This window comes from Salmo salar, chromosome 07 (assembly GCF_965601325.2).
Source record: "Salmo salar chromosome 07, fSalSal1, whole genome shotgun sequence".
NCBI classification, from domain to species: Eukaryota; Metazoa; Chordata; class Actinopteri; order Salmoniformes; family Salmonidae; genus Salmo; species Salmo salar.
In genome coordinates, this window is record NC_138297.1 from 17,779,393 (window position 1) to 17,797,180 (window position 17,788).

Sequence of the window (17,788 nt, forward strand, 5' to 3'; positions counted from 1 at the left end):
AACCAAATTTTCACTTGAGTCTCGGTAAGTTGTAAGGAATTCGCCAGACATGCCCGTTCTGCACTGCTCAGGTATCTTTTCATGTCAAATGTAGATTCCAGCTGAAAAATCTGCCTCTTGGAGAATATAGTGCGTGTTTTCTTCTTTGCCATTGCTTTGGTTTTCGAGTTTCCTTCATGTTGCTCAGATACGTCGTCGCAGCTGCTCGTACTCTCTGTCCTTGGACAAGTGTCAATCATCTTCGTTGCGTCGACGTCCTCCGCACAGACTGAACGCACACAAGCTGCATCGTGGTGGGCGCTGTTTGTTTGCGCTGTGAAATGAAGCGATAAAACTTGTTTTGATGCAATGCTGACACCAACTCGTATATCATCTGTGAAACCCACTGGATCACAGTAAGTGGAATATGAAAAATTACATAACTCAGACTTTGAAGTAAAATATGGTGGTGTTTTAATTGCTCAGCTGTTATTGTTTACCATGAATGAACAAATGCAAAACATTAAAGGGCTATTTAAACACAACCAAATATGGGCTCACCTGTTTCGTGGGTTATGTAGTCTGACTCATGACTCCTCTGAACATCGTAGTCCTCATATCGGGGCGTAAAATAATTTCTACACCTGGTGTCGCTCTGCCCTTTTGCATCATATGCGTCTAAATTGCTCTTGTTGTTTTGCTTCAGATTAAGAATATTGTCAATAGTGAATTTCAATGAAGCAGTCCGACAGGGAATAGCCTCCTTGTTCATATTCCCCGAAATGTAGAATTGTCCTTGTGTTCTAAATGGTGAATTGAGTTCCCCAAAACATCGAAGCCTAAATATACTCCAAGCACCATTGCTCCTCGATTGCAACTACACCGGGGCGTAGGATAGCGTTATTCAATGAACCAGAAGACTGTGGTTTAGCAGTTTTTGATTGGTGAGATTGCGAGGCAGCGTGACGCCAAATATCAGATGATGGCGGGAAGCATCCTTAGGCAAGACTAGTGTTAACCTCCTGGATTGTTTCCTGGTGTTTTCGGGGGAATATTCCCTATACAGTTAAATAGTGCCCAAACGATTTTAGTTTAGATGTTTACCAATGGTTTTCAGAATTACATGAAGAGTTGGCATATAGGCTATCTAAAATATATATTCTAGGCCTATATGGAGTGGAAAACAATATTTGTTTTGTATAGTAGGTATTACTGCACGGTTGGAGCTAGAAACAAAACATTTCGCTGCATCTGCGATAACATCTGCAAAAATGTGTAAGCGACCAATCAAATTTGATTTGATTTGAAGTGGTCACATTCATACAATTGAGACTGTTATGAACCAGTCAGCTATGTAGGCCAATACTTTCTAACTTTTGCTCCCATTAATCATATGCATTGAAACGTTAATGCGTTATGCGGGCACTGATATTAACTCTCCAAAAGATTAATCATAATTACGTCTTGTAGTTTCATTTTATTTTAAGCATACACATTAGAAAGCTATAGGGAGATAGAGGTTTTAGAAATCTAATAGGTTAATTAATTATGTTAGGATATGAGGTCTATAGCCTATATTCTAAATGTTTTATTAAAATGTCCTAATTTGACAAAAATCTATTTCCATTATCTCTATTGTGGTTAATTTCATCTATTTAATTTAATGAATCATTTTACACAACTTTATTGACAATTTCAGTCTGATGATAAGTACCCTATAGGCCTACATTCAATTCGAAGTGTCAGAAGAACTGCGAAACGTACCATTACCTGTGCCCCTATCTCCCACTGAACCTAAAAGAAATACACTGATAAACTATAAGAAGAAAGGTATTTTCAGTCGTCACCATAGAAATCTCTAACTACTCAACATCGGTGTGGAATTTCGCAAATTAGGCCTAAATGCAGAAAGTTTATGTATTATGAAAGGGAAAATGTGTATCACTGCGGTTGGATTCGGTTTTCAGTGTATTTTTAATGGACATAGACCCACTGGTCAGACAGAATCTTAACGAGACTAATTATCAACATAATATACCTTCGTGATAATTATGAGAATACAAAGCAGGCCTTTTCGTCAACACAATAAACATGAAACATGGTGTGCACTTCATCTATTTTATTTACATTGATCAGACAACTCTTGTGTACAAAATGTCAACTGAAACCCAGTTTAAATAAGAAATATGAAATAATAGTTCCCGTAACCCCATGCTCATAACTTGCATATTAAAATAGAGTAGTTGAGGCTATATGCTACACAGATTGCTCAATGAGTGTCATCCTCTTATGAGTGTGGCCGTGATCTTGGTGATTTGCAATAAAGTCACCCTCAGCAATAAACTCTTGTAGGGATTGTCTCTACTGTGTCCAATACTCAAATTGTTAGTTTAATATAATACACCAATAATGTGTGCCTCACACTAGGCCTGTCATTTGTGATCTTATAAAAGACATGGGGTGGGTGAACTGGGAGATGGGAAAATTCACAGTACTCGAAAAACCCACTAAAGGTGGCGACACCTGTGCCAGGTTTGCGTTCAGTGTCCCAGGTGAAGCGTTCTCGTGGTACAGGATAGGAACCCTGACAATCCTTTGGGCCGAAAAGGAGATTCTCGTGGACGCCATGTCGGCAGCTAGCTGTCTCTTCCACTTGTTCCTGCGGTTCTGGAACCAAATCTTGACCTGAGTCTCGGTAAGTTGTAGAGAAGCGGCCAGCCCCGCCCGCTCAGTGCTGCTCAGGTAGCGTTTCACGTCGAAGGTGGACTCCAGCTGGAACACCTGACTCCGGCTGAACACCGTGCGGGTCTTCTTCTTGCGAGCTGCTTTCGTATCAGGTGTGTCACTGTCGTCTCGCGCGAAGCAGGAGGATCCTGTTTCGTCATCCTTGTCGTCTGTCTGACTGCCCTCTGCCCTCTCGTTCCGTTCGTCGTGGTCTTCCACCGGCTCCGGAAGAGCCGGGGAATCCCGGTCGCTGGTTGGTAGGGAGTATCCGGGGTCATCTGAGTTGCTGGAGTGGCACTGCGGACCTGAAATAAACGGGGAGTATCATGAGGAATGCCATTGGTAAAATGTTTCTGCTACATTTTACGCACCGGCCAATAGAGATAAATAAGTGCATGATCATCTCTCAATCATGATATCAACCCTGATACGTTATTGCATTTTTCGATGGTAGTTGATTTTTTTAAGTGCTGCGGGCAGGCCACATATCGACTTGAAAAACGATGACCTCTAGCTTGTAATGAAACGTGCAATGAAACACAGTAGCCTTGCAAATGTATAAGCACCCTAATTCTGGTTCATAAACTCCATTTCCAATCAGTGTTACGTTTGAAATGTTTTTGAGAAGCGTGCCATACCCCGTGTAAAGAGGAACCGCATGGAGATGTTTTACGCACCGGGTAAGAGCGAATACACTAGTGCTGTTATGGTTTGTTGCAGGATATATGGGCTATGCATGACAAACAAATGCTATGTCACCATTTATTGTGTATTACCATTGAAAATGATGGCTAACATTACGCACAGCAACCTCCAAGCATTGTAGATCACAGCTCTTTCACGTTGTTTTTATCCTCATTATCTGAGGAAATGCGTAGGCTATCCTCACATGCTCCTTGTTGAGCGGATCAACCTGAACAGTGTAGGCTATTCGCTAGTAGTAAGCAAGCTACAGTTTGGTGTGGGTTTAGGCTATGCCGCTTTCATACAGACATAAACATAAGGGACAATTAACAAAAGTGACACTTACTCTGTAAATCGCTGCAAGCTTCATTGGGCGATGTGCCACACCAGTCCGAAATGCAACCGGCTTCAGCAAGGCGTTGGGCGTTTAACCCAAAGTAGGACAGTTGACGCTCCACTTGGCCCCAGCGGCTCTCAATGACAGCGACTTGGTTGAAAGACAGTCCCGTTTCTTTAAAAAAAAACTCATCTTCGGTCGTAGACCGCATGTCTGTAGTCCTGGTAGTAGAGCGAAGTAAATTCTCAATTGAAAATGATGAGCTTCTTGACGTTGGACCATGATGTTGAGACTCCGGTTCCTTATCAAGCATATTTCGACGTTTTCAAACCACCTAATCACCGATAAATGAATTACTTTGAAATACTTACGTGCTGTTTAGACATTACTGGATGTATCTTTCGCTTTTTTTCAGTTATGCCTACTATTTCTATCGAAGTCTGTCGAGCGATCCATGAGAGCTCGAGTCAAGAGTGTGGGACCGTGAGAGAATCCGCAGATAAACCACTGTAAATTCAACCGCGCGAGATCTAAGCGTAGCAAAGAAATTGCGTCTTGCGATTGGACAGTAGGGGAAGCGAGCAAGATTACTATAGAAAATAAGATAATTACTCGCATTGAGCTACTACACTGTGTTATAGTCTGCCTTGAGGGGTTGGAGGGACCCTGTCTCTGAGATACTTTATTTAGGTCAATTAGGGAGCAAATCAAAGCAGAGATACGGCCGTGTCCCCGGGCTGAGGAACCCTGACAACGGGCTGGGATGCATGGTAGAAGAGCCCACTTCTTGGAGAATGACACAGTACCTCCTATTGGCTACTTCTGTCTATGCAAGCTCTAGCTTTATTGTCCATTCATATTTGCATGCATGCATTCGTTCTCGTGCAATAATTATTCAATTTATAGGAGGGTGGACACGTGCAATTCATTGAATATCAATATAATATCAACAGCATTTCGCAATCAATTCAGTTTAGCTAACCATTTTTTAACCCCATTCTCTAAAAGGGAATAGAAAGTCCAGGTATAGGATTTCGATATTGTAGGAATTAATTTAGCAGTATTTGTCATTATGGCCAATGATAACTTGTCATTATTTAGCAGGAAATGGAAGCTATTGATCTGGGACTAGTTTTCCTTTATTTGAAAAGGCTTATTATGTTGTTATGTTTAGTCAACATGTTTTAGTTTTTTCATTGGTCTACGTTGAAAGGTTAGGCCTACTGTAGTGTCCAATGTGTGTCCCAAGTTATCTCAGTCAAATAATGATATCGCAGTTATTGTAGGGCTACCAACTTTCAAGTTGTTTAGTCAAACTAATAGTAAATACATTTTATAACAGGGTAGCCTACATTCAACTGGTTTCCTGCGTAGTCGCATTTTAATATAATAAACGAACAGAAATAATGCAAACCTGCATGTGAAGTATCATTTCTTATTGGGCCTAAAATTCTAAAAAGTTGTGTATTGTATAGTATGTTTTATTGTACGTTGAATTAATATCGGGGCGGCAGGTAGCCTAGTGTTTAGAGTGTTGTGCCAGTAACCGAAAGGTTGCTAGATCGAATCCCCGAGCTGACAAGGTAAAAATCTCTCGTTCTGCCCCTGAACAAGGCAGTTAACCCACTGTTCCTCGGCCGTCATTGTAAATAATAATTTGTTCTTAACTGACTTGCATAGTTAAATAAAAAGTATGTGTTCATTTTTTATTGAAGTCTTTAGGAAAGCAATGAAAGCAATGAAATTCAGTTTAGGAAAGTTGTGTATAGTATTATTATTGTCATAAAAATGGCATAACTTTTAATTTGATTTACAATTCCACATTATGCTCTAAACTTGGCCAGTAAAACATCAAACAATATTCCAAACACAATTTAGTAAAACTAACCCACCATTAATGTTCGAAATGTTTATTGAATGTTATAACCTTTAATGAAGTGCATTACTAATCAATATTTAGTTTTAATCATCTCTTTATTATGGAAAAATTGTAGGTTAACATCACATTTGCCTCGTAGAGAATGGGGTGTTATCGTATGGTCAGATATGTGTTTTAAAATAATAATAATTAAGCAATAAAGGGGGTGTGGGGGTGGGGGGGGGGGGGGGGGGGGTGGTATACGCAACGCTAGATACATCCCTTATCCCTGGTATATTGGCCAAATACCACAAAACCCTGAGGTGCCTTATTGCCTGCATCCTGGCTCTTAGGGAGATGAATAGTCAACAGTGGCCTGCCAGAGGATCTCAGGCTGCGTCCTGGCTCGTAGGGAGATAAAATATCAGAGATATAGAATGTGGCTAAACCAAGCCTAGCCTTAAACATGATTAATACCATTTAAAAATATATTCTAAAAGTGACTGGTAGCCAGTGTAGAGAAGCTAAAATAGGTGTAATATGGTTTCATTTTATGGCGCCTGTTTAAAGCTGAGCTGCAGCATTTCGAACTAACTGTAGTTGATGGAGTGATTTCTGACTGAGACAGGTATACAAAGAGTTACAGTTATCTAGGCGTGAGGAAATAAAAGCATGTATACCTAAGAGCCAGGACGCAGCCTGAGGTCCTCTGGCAAGGCACTGTTGACCATTCCAAAGTCTAGGTTGAAAATGAAAGGAGACCAGGCATTTGCCATTAGGGCAGCTAGACTTTGAAATGGTCTGCCAGAGGAGATCATGGTCTGCCAGAAGAGATCAGGCTTGAAGATTCAGTGGCTCTTTTTAAGTCCCTGCTGAAGACACACTTTTATAAAGATGCTTTTAATGTGCGATTTGAATGTATCCTCCTTACTCCTGTCTTTGTTTATTTGTTAGTACTTTTATTTTATTACATTTTTTTATTTTTTATTTTATTTTATTGGCTGTCGAAACATTGTTATTAAATTATTGCATCTGAGCTCCTAGAATGTGCGGCTCCCCTTTTCTTTTTTAAGTGAAGCACTTTGTTAGCTGTGTTGAAAAGCACTATACAAATAAAGTTATCAATATAGAGTGAGGTTAGATTTAACCACAATTATTAGACTACAAACCTAATGCATATAAGTTGTACAATGTGTTATTACACAAACTGCAAATGAACATTACTGTTCTAAGTAGAAAAGTGTGCTTACATGCCTGTCTACTAGGTTTTAGACCCACTTAAAGTAACTGTCCAGTGTTTCCAGATTTCATTTAAATATGACCTATAATTAATTACAATAATGAGTTCAATAGTTTTCCTTCCAAAAATAGGTTTTAATGAAGTTTAAATGCACATTTTCTGTTTTGGAATGGGAGACAACTGCATACCCTAACAACAGAATGGTGCATTAAAAATATTTATGAGAGTAGAGTGCTGATTGGCCAGCTCAGCCAATGAGCTAACATGACATCATGTTCTATGAGGAAATAACAAGTATTTCTTAAACAGTCCGAGGAGGGTTTTTTTTAAAGTGTTTTTTTTTCACCAATGTATGCTTTGACCACAAATACCAGTGTAGGACGAGTCAACAACATTATTTCTGGATGAGTTAACAGAATATTTACTTGTAAAAGTGAGATTTTCACTGGACAGTTACTTTAACGTAAAGTGCCAATGTATTTTTCACCTGTGTTTTTCTCTCAGTGGTATATACAGTGAAGACACTGAATAAGGTTATAGTTGAGGTATTTTCACGCTATATGATGATAGATTCCGCTGAAAGGCTATGCCGCCCTAGTCACACATTCTCACACAATCTCTAGGATGACCAACACAAGACGTCATGCAAAGAGCTGCAGACCCTGAAATATTATATATGCCATAAGAGCCCCTCTTAGAAATGAGTCATATGTTCTCAAGTCCAGCACGGGTGAATTGAACAATTAGTCACATCATATTTTTATCTTGAGACAATTATGAAAAATTGGTGATGCATGACGCCCGTAGGGTTATCACAGATCATATCACACTTAAAAACAAAACAAAACAAATGTGTCAACTAACCTAATAGATGTTAAAACTACAAAGTACAGGAAATAAAAGAGATTCCGTTTTCAGAATTAGGTGGACAGAACTTGGTGGCCCATCAACAATCCTAAATTCAACCCCCAAAAATACTGAGACATAGTAACAAAGTACACAATAAAACAAAAATACATATGAAGTCAATCTAAAATAACACATTGGGAAAATATTGAATCTATGCATTGTATGGTGTCCAAAATGAAATTATAAACTGGGTGGTTCGAGCCCTGAATACCGATTGGCTGAAAGCCGTGGTATATCAGACCATATACCAGGGGTATTACAAAACATGTATTTTTACTGTTCTAATTACGTTGGTAACCAGTTTATAATTCTTGTACAAGAATGGCCAGCTTTGCATTAGAAGCTAACAAACAGAGAGAAACCATTCTCCTTTGTTTACAGTGGAAATCCCTCGCTTTGGGCGACGGAAGTCCCACCTTTGGTGGAATCTCGTGTGATTTCAGCTTTCAGGGGTAAGTGACCCCTTGTGGTGAAGAATCGCCAACAACCTTTTTGTGCTTGAAGTGAACATTCTTGTACAAGAATGGTTAGCTTTGCATTAGAAGCTAACAAACAGAGAGAAGTCATTCTCCTTTGTTTACAGGGGAAATCCCATGCTTTGGGGCGACAGAATTCCCACCTTTGGTGGAATCTCGTGTGATTTCAGCTTTCAGGGGTAAGTGACCCCTTGAGGTGAAGAATCGGCAACAACTTTTCTTGTGAAAAAATAATTCAATGTGAGGGCAAAACGTCTTCTCACATCTGTAACAACTGGTTACACTTAATAATATCCAACCAATCTCAACTGATTGGATATCATTGTCTCATTCGATTTTAACAAGGAAGTTAAATTGGTAAACAAACCTTTTTACCAGGTTGATCATTCGGCTTAGGACCAAATTATTTTGTTCCAACCAAATTACATTTTAAACTTGCCAATCTTATCCTAGATACAATTCTCAGATAGCCTATACATGTATGATTAATTAACATTGCTAAATCAATTCAATTTTTTGCAAGTTCATTGAAGTCCAACTCCCACATTACTGATCCAGTATTGATAATTCATAAAAATATTATTATAATAATGAGCAAGCTATCAGAGGGTTACCCCCCATATCCCCCGCTAATAAGTGAACCCTCACCACGGAAAGATTGATAGCTGACCTCAGCGGCGATATAAACTCGAACTATGCCAAAGAGCCGAGATTGTTAAATCACAATGCCATAAGCGAATAAACAGCAGAAATTGCGACAAACGCCCTCCAAAATAAACGATCAGGCGCAGGACTTGTAAAGGTTCTCTTCAGTTTAGCCCTGAAGCATGGCCGACAGCAGAGATTGACATTGGTCCAGTACCGCAGTGCACTGCAGAAGCACGAGCAAGAAACGGTTGAGATGAAGGGACAGGTAGAGAGAACCAGGAAACTGATGACAAAAGCAGAAAAATAAAAGATACTGCTAGCCGAGGAACTGGTTTGAGAACGGAACAATTAAAATAAATGAATAAAAACTTATGATGAAGAACAAGCACAAAATCTTCTACAGGAACAACTCGATTTAGCCCAAAAGAAATATGACGAAGTCCACGCCAAACTAGATAAATCTGAAGAGTTAGCTACAAACAGGGGCGTGCAACTTGATAACATGCATGCAGTTTTGATGAGCATTACTCAAAGCAATAATGTTCTAGTCACAAAGCTGCAGACCAAAGACGATCAGTTAATGAACAGAATGACCAAGTTGGATGACAGAACAGCGGAACTCATTGAAGTCGCTGACGAAATAAATGATGAAAAAACCCAGGTGAGGAATATGGACAAAATGACCTCTAAGCAAGCGGAGGAAATCTCATTACTGAGTCTCTCGCTCCTCGCTCAAGACCTCTACCTGCAAACCATAACATAAAGTAAAAGGCCGAACGGAGCAAGTGCGACACTCACGTGTCTAAAATAAGAATACCACCCTTAGGTACCACTTGGAGGAACTCCAGAACAGTCGCACACTACAGCATGACTACCCAACAAAGCAACCAAGCACGCAAACGGAGCTCGGTACACAAAGGACTGAAGACGACAGAAGGTTTCGGACCTTACCTCGCTCAGGTAACCCTCAGTCTTTTCCTCTTGGCCATTCGGCACAGAGTAATATGGCAACAAAGCCAAAGCTTGGCTTCTCCTCTTGGCCTTTCAGCCCAAAATTCAACACAGGATGAAGCCAACCCTCTCGGAACGTCTTGACAAAATTGTCAAAAACTTCCGCAACTTTTACCCCATTCCAGGGAAGCCAAACAACACTGAGACGTTCTTAGCAGACATAGAGGACGCCTTGGATGGCTACCCGAATGCTACGGGTACTGACAGGCTTCACCTGTTGAAGCAAATGTCGAATAGTAACGTGACTTCTTGTTGGAAGACAAAAGAAATACAAAGATGGCGCCGACAGAGAGGGCTGCCTCGCTTCTAGTCCTTAGGAAACTTTGCAGTATTTTTAAAAAATGTATTATTTCTTGCATTGTTAGCCCAGAAAATCTTAAGTGTTATTATATACAGCCGGGAAGAACTATTGGATATCAGAGCGACGTCAACTTACCAACACTACGACCAGGAATATGACTATCCCGAAGAGGATCCTTTGTCTGCACCACCCAGGGCATTTTTTTTTTGCGAGATTGCTAGGGACTCTTTTGGAAGAAGCTAGCTAGCTAACGAAGAACAACAAAGAATATCTAGTTAACAGAAGAAAAGAAAGAGAAAATCAGGACAGAAGAAAAAGGATATCAAAGTGAAACAGTTCTCTAAAGACACAGGAGACAATAATACAAGAAACAACACTTCTGTAGCTTGTCAACTATGTGTCTGTCTATCCCTGTTCTCTCCTCTCTGCACAGGCCATACAAACGCTTCACACCGCGTGGCCGCTGCCACTCTAACCTGGTGGTCCCAGTGCGCACGACCCACGTGGAGTTCCAGGTCTCCGGCAGCCTCTGGAACTGCCGGTCTGCAGCCAACAAGGCTGAGTTCATCTCAGCCTATGCTACCCTCCAGTCCCTAGACTTCCTGGCGCTGACGGAAACATGGATTACCACAGATAACACTGCTACTCCTACTGCTCTCTCTTCGTCTGCCCACGTTTTCTCGCATACCCCTAGAGCATCGAGCCAGCGGGGTGGTGGCACTGGAATCCTCATCTCTCCCAAGTGGACATTCTCTCTTTCTCCCCTGACCCATCTGTCTATCTCCTCATTTGAATTCCATGCTGTCACAGTTACCAGCCCTTTCAAGCTTAACATCCTTATCATTTATCGCCCTCCAGGTTCCCTTGGAGAGTTCATCAATGAGCTTGACGCCTTGATAAGTTCCTTTCCTGAGGATGGCTCACCTCTCACAGTTCTGGGTGACTTTAACCTCCCCACGTCTACCTTTGACTCATTCCTCTCTGCCTCCTTCTTTCCACTCCTCTCCTCTTTTGACCTCACCCTCTCACCTCCCCCCCCTACTCACAAGGCAGGCAATACGCTTGACCTCATCTTTACTAGATGCTGTTCTTCCACTAATCTCATTGCAACTCCCCTCCAAATCTCCGACCACTACCTTGTATCCTTTTCCCTCTTGCTCTCATCCAACACTTCTCACTCTGCCCCTACTCGGATGGTATTGCGCCGTCCCAACCTTCGCTCTCTCTCTCCCGCTACTCTCTCCTCTTCCATCCTATCATCTCTTCCCTCTGCTCAAACCTTCTCCAACCTATCCTCCCTTTCTGCATCCTTTGATTTTCTCTGTCCCCTATCCTCCAGGCCGGCTCGGTCCTCCCCTCCTGCTCCGTGGCTCGACGACTCACTACGAGCTCACAGAACAAGGCTCCGGGCAGCCGAGCGGAAATGGAGGAAAACTCGCCTCCCTGCGGACCTGGCATCCTTTCACTCACTCCTCTCTACATTCTCCTCTTCTGTCTCTGCTGCTAAAGCCACTTTCTACCACTCTAAATTCCAAGCATCTGCCTCTAACCCTAGGAAGCTCTTTGCTACCTTCTCCTCCCTCCTGAATCCTCCTCCCCCTCCCCCCCCCTCCTCCCTCTCTGCGGATGACTTGTCAACCATTTTGAAAAGAAGGTTGACGATATCCGATCCTCGTTTGCTAAGTCAAACGACACCGCTGGTCCTGCTCACACTGCCCTACCCTGTGCTTTGACCTCTTTCTCCCCTCTCTCTCCAGATGAAATCTCGCCTCTTGTGACGGCCGGCCGCCCAACAACCTGCCCACTTGACCCTATCCCCTCCTCTCTTCTCCAGACCATTTCCGGAGACCTTCTCCCCTTCCTCACCTCGCTCATCAACTCATCCTTGACCGCTGGCTACGTCCCTTCCGTCTTCAAGAGAGCGAGAGTTGCACCCCTTCTGAAAAAACCTACACTCGATCCCTCCGATGTCAACAACTACAGACCAGTATCCCTTCTTTCTTTTCTCTCCAAAACTCTTGAACGTGCCGTCCTTGGCCAGCTCTCCTGCTATCTCTCTCAGAATGACCTTCTTGATCCTAATCAGTCAGGTTTCAAGACTGGGCATTCAACTGAGACTGCTCTTCTCTGTGTCACGGAGGCTCTCCGCACTGCTAAAGCTAACTCTCTCTCCTCTGCTCTCATCCTTCTAGACCTATCTGCTGCCTTTGATACTGTGAACCATCAGATCCTCCTCTCCACCCTCTCCGAGTTGGGCATCTCCGGCGCGGCCCACGCTTGGATTGCGTCCTACCTGACAGGTCGCTCCTACCAGGTGGCGTGGCGAGAATCTGTCTCCGCACCATGCGCTCTCACCACTGGTGTCCCCCAGGGCTCTGTTCTAGGCCCTCTCCTATTCTCGCTATACACCAAGTCACTTGGCTCTGTCATATCCTCACATGGTCTCTCCTATCATTGCTATGCAGACGACACACAATTAATCTTCTCCTTTCCCCCTTCTGATAACCAGGCGGCGAATCGCATCTCTGCATGTCTGTCAGACATATCAGTGTGGATGACGGATCACCAGCTCAAGCTGAACCTCGGCAAGACGGAGCTGCTCTTCCTCCCGGGGAAGGACTGCCCGTTCCTTGATCTCGCCATCACGGTTGACAACTCCCTTGTGTCCTCCTCCCAGAGTGCTAAGAACCTTGGCGTGATCCTGGACAACACCCTGTCGTTCTCCACTAACATCAAGGCGGTGACCCGATCCTGTAGGTTCATGCTCTACAACATTCGCAGAGTACGACCCTGCCTCACACAGGAAGCGGCGCAGGTCCTAATCCAGGCACTTGTCATCTCCCGTCTGGATTACTGCAACTCGCTGTTGGCTGGGCTCCCTGCCTGTGCCATTAAACCCCTACAACTCATCCAGAACGCTGCAGCCCGTCTGGTGTTCAACCTTCCCAAGTTCTCTCACGTCACCCCGCTCCTCCGCTCTCTCCACTGGCTTCCAGTTGAAGCTCGCATCCGCTACAAGACCATGGTGATTGCCTACGGAGCTGTGAAGGGAACGGCACCTCCATACCTTCAGGCTCTGATCAGGCCCTACACCCAAACAAGGGCACTGCGTTCATCCACCACTGGCCTGCTGGCCCCCCTACCTCTGAGGAAGCACAGTTCCCGCTCAGCCCAGTCAAAACTGTTCGCTGCTCTGGCACCCCAATGGTGGAACAAGCTCCCTCACGACGCCAGGACAGCGGAGTCAATCACCACCTTCCGGAGACACCTGAAACCTCACCTCTTTAAGGAATACCTAGGATAGGATAAAGTAATCCTTCTTAAAAGATTTAGATGCACTATTGTAAAGTGGTTATTCCACTGGATATCATAAGGTGAATGCACCATTTTGTAAGTCGCTCTGGATAAGAGCGTCTGCTAAATGACTTAAATGTAAATGTAAAAATGTAATTTTAACTGACTACAGAGGCCGACCCAAAACAACGCCGCTGAAGAAGAGGGAGATGGAGTGTAATTCTGGTCAGACTTCGGAGGCACGGACACCACCCACTGCTTCCGAGTATATTACTGGCTAAACAAAAGGAACTTAAGTCCTTTTGTTCACCGGACCTAGAATTCCTCACAATCAAATTCTGACTATATTATCTTCCAAGAGAATTCTCTTTAATTATTGTCACAGCCGTGTATATGCCCCCTCCAGCCGATACCACGACAGCCCTCAAGGAACTTCACTGGACTTTATGCAAACTGGAAACCATATATCCTGTTCCGGGTAGCCTCAGAGAATAATACAGACGAATACATATACATTGATTCGGTGAGTGAGTTTATAAGGAAGTGTATAGGAGATGTTGTACTGTGACTATTAAAACCTACTCTAACCAGAAACCGTGGATAGATGGCGGCATTCGCGCAAAACTGAAAGTGCGAACCACCGCATTTAACCATGGAAAGGTGACTGGGAATATGACCGAACACAAACAGTGAAGTTATTCCCTCCGCAAGGCAATCAAACAAGCGAAATGTCAGTACAGAGACAAAGTGGAGTCGCAATTCAACGGCTCAGACACGAGATGTATGTGGCAGGGTCTACAGACAATCACGGACTACAAAAGTAAAACCAGACATGTCACGGACACCAACGTCTTGCTTCCAGACAAACTAAACACCTTCTTTGCCTGCTTTGAGGATAATACAGTGCCACCGACACGTCCCGCTACCAAGGACTCCACAGTCCTCTCCTTCTCCGTGGCCGACGTGAGTAAAACATTTAAAAGTGTTAACCCTAGCAAGGCTGCCGGCCCAGACGGCATCCCTAGCCATGTCCTCAGAGCATGCGCAGACCAGCTGGCTGGTGTGTTTACGGACATATTCAATCTCTCCCTATCCCAGTCTGCTGTCCCCACATGCTTCAAGACGGCCACCACTGTTCCTGTACCCAAGAATGCAAAGGTAACTGAACTAAATGACTTTTGCCCCGTAGCCCTCACTTCTGTCATCATAAAGTGCTTTGAGAGACAAGTCAAGGATCATATCACCTCCACCTTACCTGTCACCCTAGACCCACTTCAATTTGCTTACTGCCCAAATAGGTCCACAGACGATGCAATCGCCATCACACTGAACACTGCCCTATCCCATCTGGACAAGAGGAATACCTATGTAAGAATGCTATTCATTGACTATAGCTCAGATTTCAACACCATAGTACACTCCAAGCTCATCACTAAGCTTGAGGCCCTGGGTCTCAACCCCACCCTGTGCAATTGGGTCCTGGACTTCCTGACGGGCCGCCCCCAGGTGGTGAAGGTAGGAAACATCTCCACTTCACTGATCCTCAACACTGGGGCCCCACAATGGTTCCTGTACTACCTGTTCACCCATGACTGCGTGGCCATGCACGCCTCCAACTCAATCATCAAGTTTGCAGACGACACAACAGTAGTAGGCTTGATTACCAACAATGACGAGACAACCTACAGGGAGAAGGTGAGGGCTCTCGGAGTGTGGTGTCAGGAAAATAACCTCTCACTCAACGTCAACAAAACATAAGAGATGGTCGTGAACTTCAGGAAACAGCAGAGGGAGCAGCCCCCATCTACATCGACAGGACAGCAGTGGAGAAAGTGGAAAGTTTTAAGTTCCTCGGCGTACACATCACGGACAATCTGAAATGGCTCACCCACACAGACTGTGTGGTGTAGAAGGCGCAACAGCGCCTCTTCAACTTCAGGAGGCTGAAGAAATTTGGCTTGTCACCTAAAACCCTCACAAACTTTCCCCAGCTGTACAATTGAGAGCATCCTGTCTGGCTGTATCACCGCCTGGTACGACAACTGCACCACCCACAACCACAGGGATCTCCAGAGGGTGGTGTGGTCTGCACAACGCATCACCAGGGGCAAACTACCTGCCCTCCAGGACTCCTACAGCACCCGATGTCACAGGAAGGTCAAAAAGATCATCAAGGACAACAACCACCCGAGCCACTGCCTGTTCACCCCGCTACCATCCAGAAGGCGAGGTCAGTACAGGTGCATCAACGCTGGGACCGTGAGACTGAAAAACAGCTTCTATCTCAAGGCCATCAGACTGTTAAACAGCCATCACTAGCACAGAGAGGCTGCTGCCACTTGAATAAATGGAACACTAGTCACTATTAAAGTGCCACTTTAATAATGTTTACATATCTTGCATTAGTCATCTCATATGTATATACTGTATTCTATATTATCTATTGTATCTTAGCCTATGCTGCTCTGTCATTGCTCATCCATATATTTATATTTATATATTCTTATTCCATTCCTTTACTTAGATTTGTGTGTTAGGTATTTATTTTGGAATTGTTAGATATTACTTGTTAGATATTGCTGCACTGTTTGAACTAGAAGCACAAGCATTTTGCTACACAAACAATAACATCTGCTAACCATGTGTATGTGACCAATACAATTTGATTTGATTTTGACAAGGTTCATCCGTCTACAACAGCAACACGTGCAAAACGACTACGCAAAACATGCCACGGCTTTGAAAATAGAATTCAGTGGTTCTGTGACTCGCAAACACGACAGCTCGCCGGCTAACACTGTCAAACAAGCTTGGAATGAACACCCACAAGCATACTATCATAGGCTTTGTTCAGCTTACTTTGGCCTTCTCACCGAAACAGGAATGGAAGAGCTATTGCCATTCAAACAAATGATTCTGTCGAACATATATCCCAACTTCATTAACTACTTGGGCCCTACAGCCCACGTAGGTTTGCCAATCTCAGAACATAGAGAGCTTGTGAGCAAAGCTTTTGAGGCATCAAAAGTGAGCCGCACCAAGAGCCCTGACATCTCGGTTTTCAATATTGAACAGGAGCACTCATTCCAGTTAGATAGTCCGTCATCAGTGATAGGAGCGGTGAGAGATGACGCACAACAAAGGTATCTACCATGAAACCACGATGCCAATAGCCACCACGGTCAAAATAACTATAAAGAACATCGCCAGCGAAACGACTACCGCTAAAATCAACCTGATTGCTATGTTCCTGCACCCAACCCACACAAGGGTGACAAAGGGTTCAATGATGTTAAAAGATCTGCTAAGAGAAGTACAGCAGCGGCAAAAATTTGAGAAAGAGGGAAAAGATAAGTCACCATGACGCGGAATTGCCGGGAAAACAGGTCTGCCGAAATTAACACAATTATTGAGGACGTGAATGATCAAATTACCCCTGCTCTCACTCAAAACCCTATCCAGGGCCCGCTCGATCAAGAAACAAGCCAACAGGCTTTGACTATAGACTCAGATACAAATGTTGTAACACACAAGGTAAACAACATCGCAATGTCCAATTCCACTCAAACTCCGATAAGTCGATCTGTTTTCACCATGAACACAAATGACACATTACTCTGTTGCGAACAATCACTCCACTTTGTGGGGAATATGACCAGAAAAACACAACTCTGAAAGTCGCTGCCTAGAAACAGTCCTGGAGGACTGCTTAACCCGTGATGTGCTAATTGATTTGGGCTCGACAATATCCCTCATCTCTCAAACATTGTTCAATGATCTCAAAAGGGCTGTGAACCCAGCTAAATGTTGGTTAAAAACGGAACGATGCGACACTAAACTTTGAGGTTTCACTCAGACTACCTCGTCACTCACAATGTGACTCATGCTGAAACTACACTTCCAAAACGTATCGCTCGTATGTTACCAGCCTCGACACTGAACACCTGCCACTTGGAGCAGACTTAAATGGATCATTTGGTCCCACTGGTGGATTGGAAAAACAACCAATTGTGGTCACAAGTAACTGTGCCGTCTCCACTGACCACACTGTTTTCTCTTAACGCTGGCTTCAACACAGTCATCCACAAGGAGTATCTGTCGAAAGGACCCCTTGGGAAAAATATGTTTCGACACCTCTTGGTGTAGAATCTGACTCAAGCAGATATTATGATATCTTGGCACCTACAATAAGCAAACCTGACTATTCTTTTCATGATTTTGAGCCAGCAGCCTTGGTGATTTGGAAACTTCCCTCCTCCTTGGAGTAATGCGATACTGTAGCTAAGATTAACTTCTCTTGTCCTTCAGACACTTCCGCAAGCACCAC

At 43.6% G+C, this 17,788-nt stretch overlaps 1 protein-coding gene across 1 annotated transcript; it reads right to left on the minus strand.

The window, feature by feature from the left end:
* Positions 1 to 2,083: 2,083 nt before the first annotated feature.
* On the minus strand, positions 2,084 to 4,494 carry LOC106608659 (homeobox protein HMX3). The gene is made up of 2 exons (XM_014206751.3): positions 3,734 to 4,494; positions 2,084 to 3,008 (listed from the first exon to the last, which is right to left on the minus strand). The coding sequence occupies exons 1-2, from the start codon at positions 4,035 to 4,037 to the stop codon at positions 2,398 to 2,400; spliced, it is 915 nt and encodes a 304-aa protein (XP_014062226.1). The 5' UTR covers positions 4,038 to 4,494; the 3' UTR covers positions 2,084 to 2,397.
* Between the last annotated feature and the right edge of the window lie 13,294 nt (positions 4,495 to 17,788).

Coding starts and splice junctions, on each gene's coding strand:
- LOC106608659 (XM_014206751.3), bottom strand. CDS start 4,037: ATGCTTGATAAGGAACCGGAGTCTCAACATCATGGTCCAACGTCAAGA. Junction 3,009..3,733: donor AGCTTGCAGCGATTTACAGA/GTAAGTGTCACT, acceptor CGTTTATTTCAG/GTCCGCAGTGCCACTCCAGC.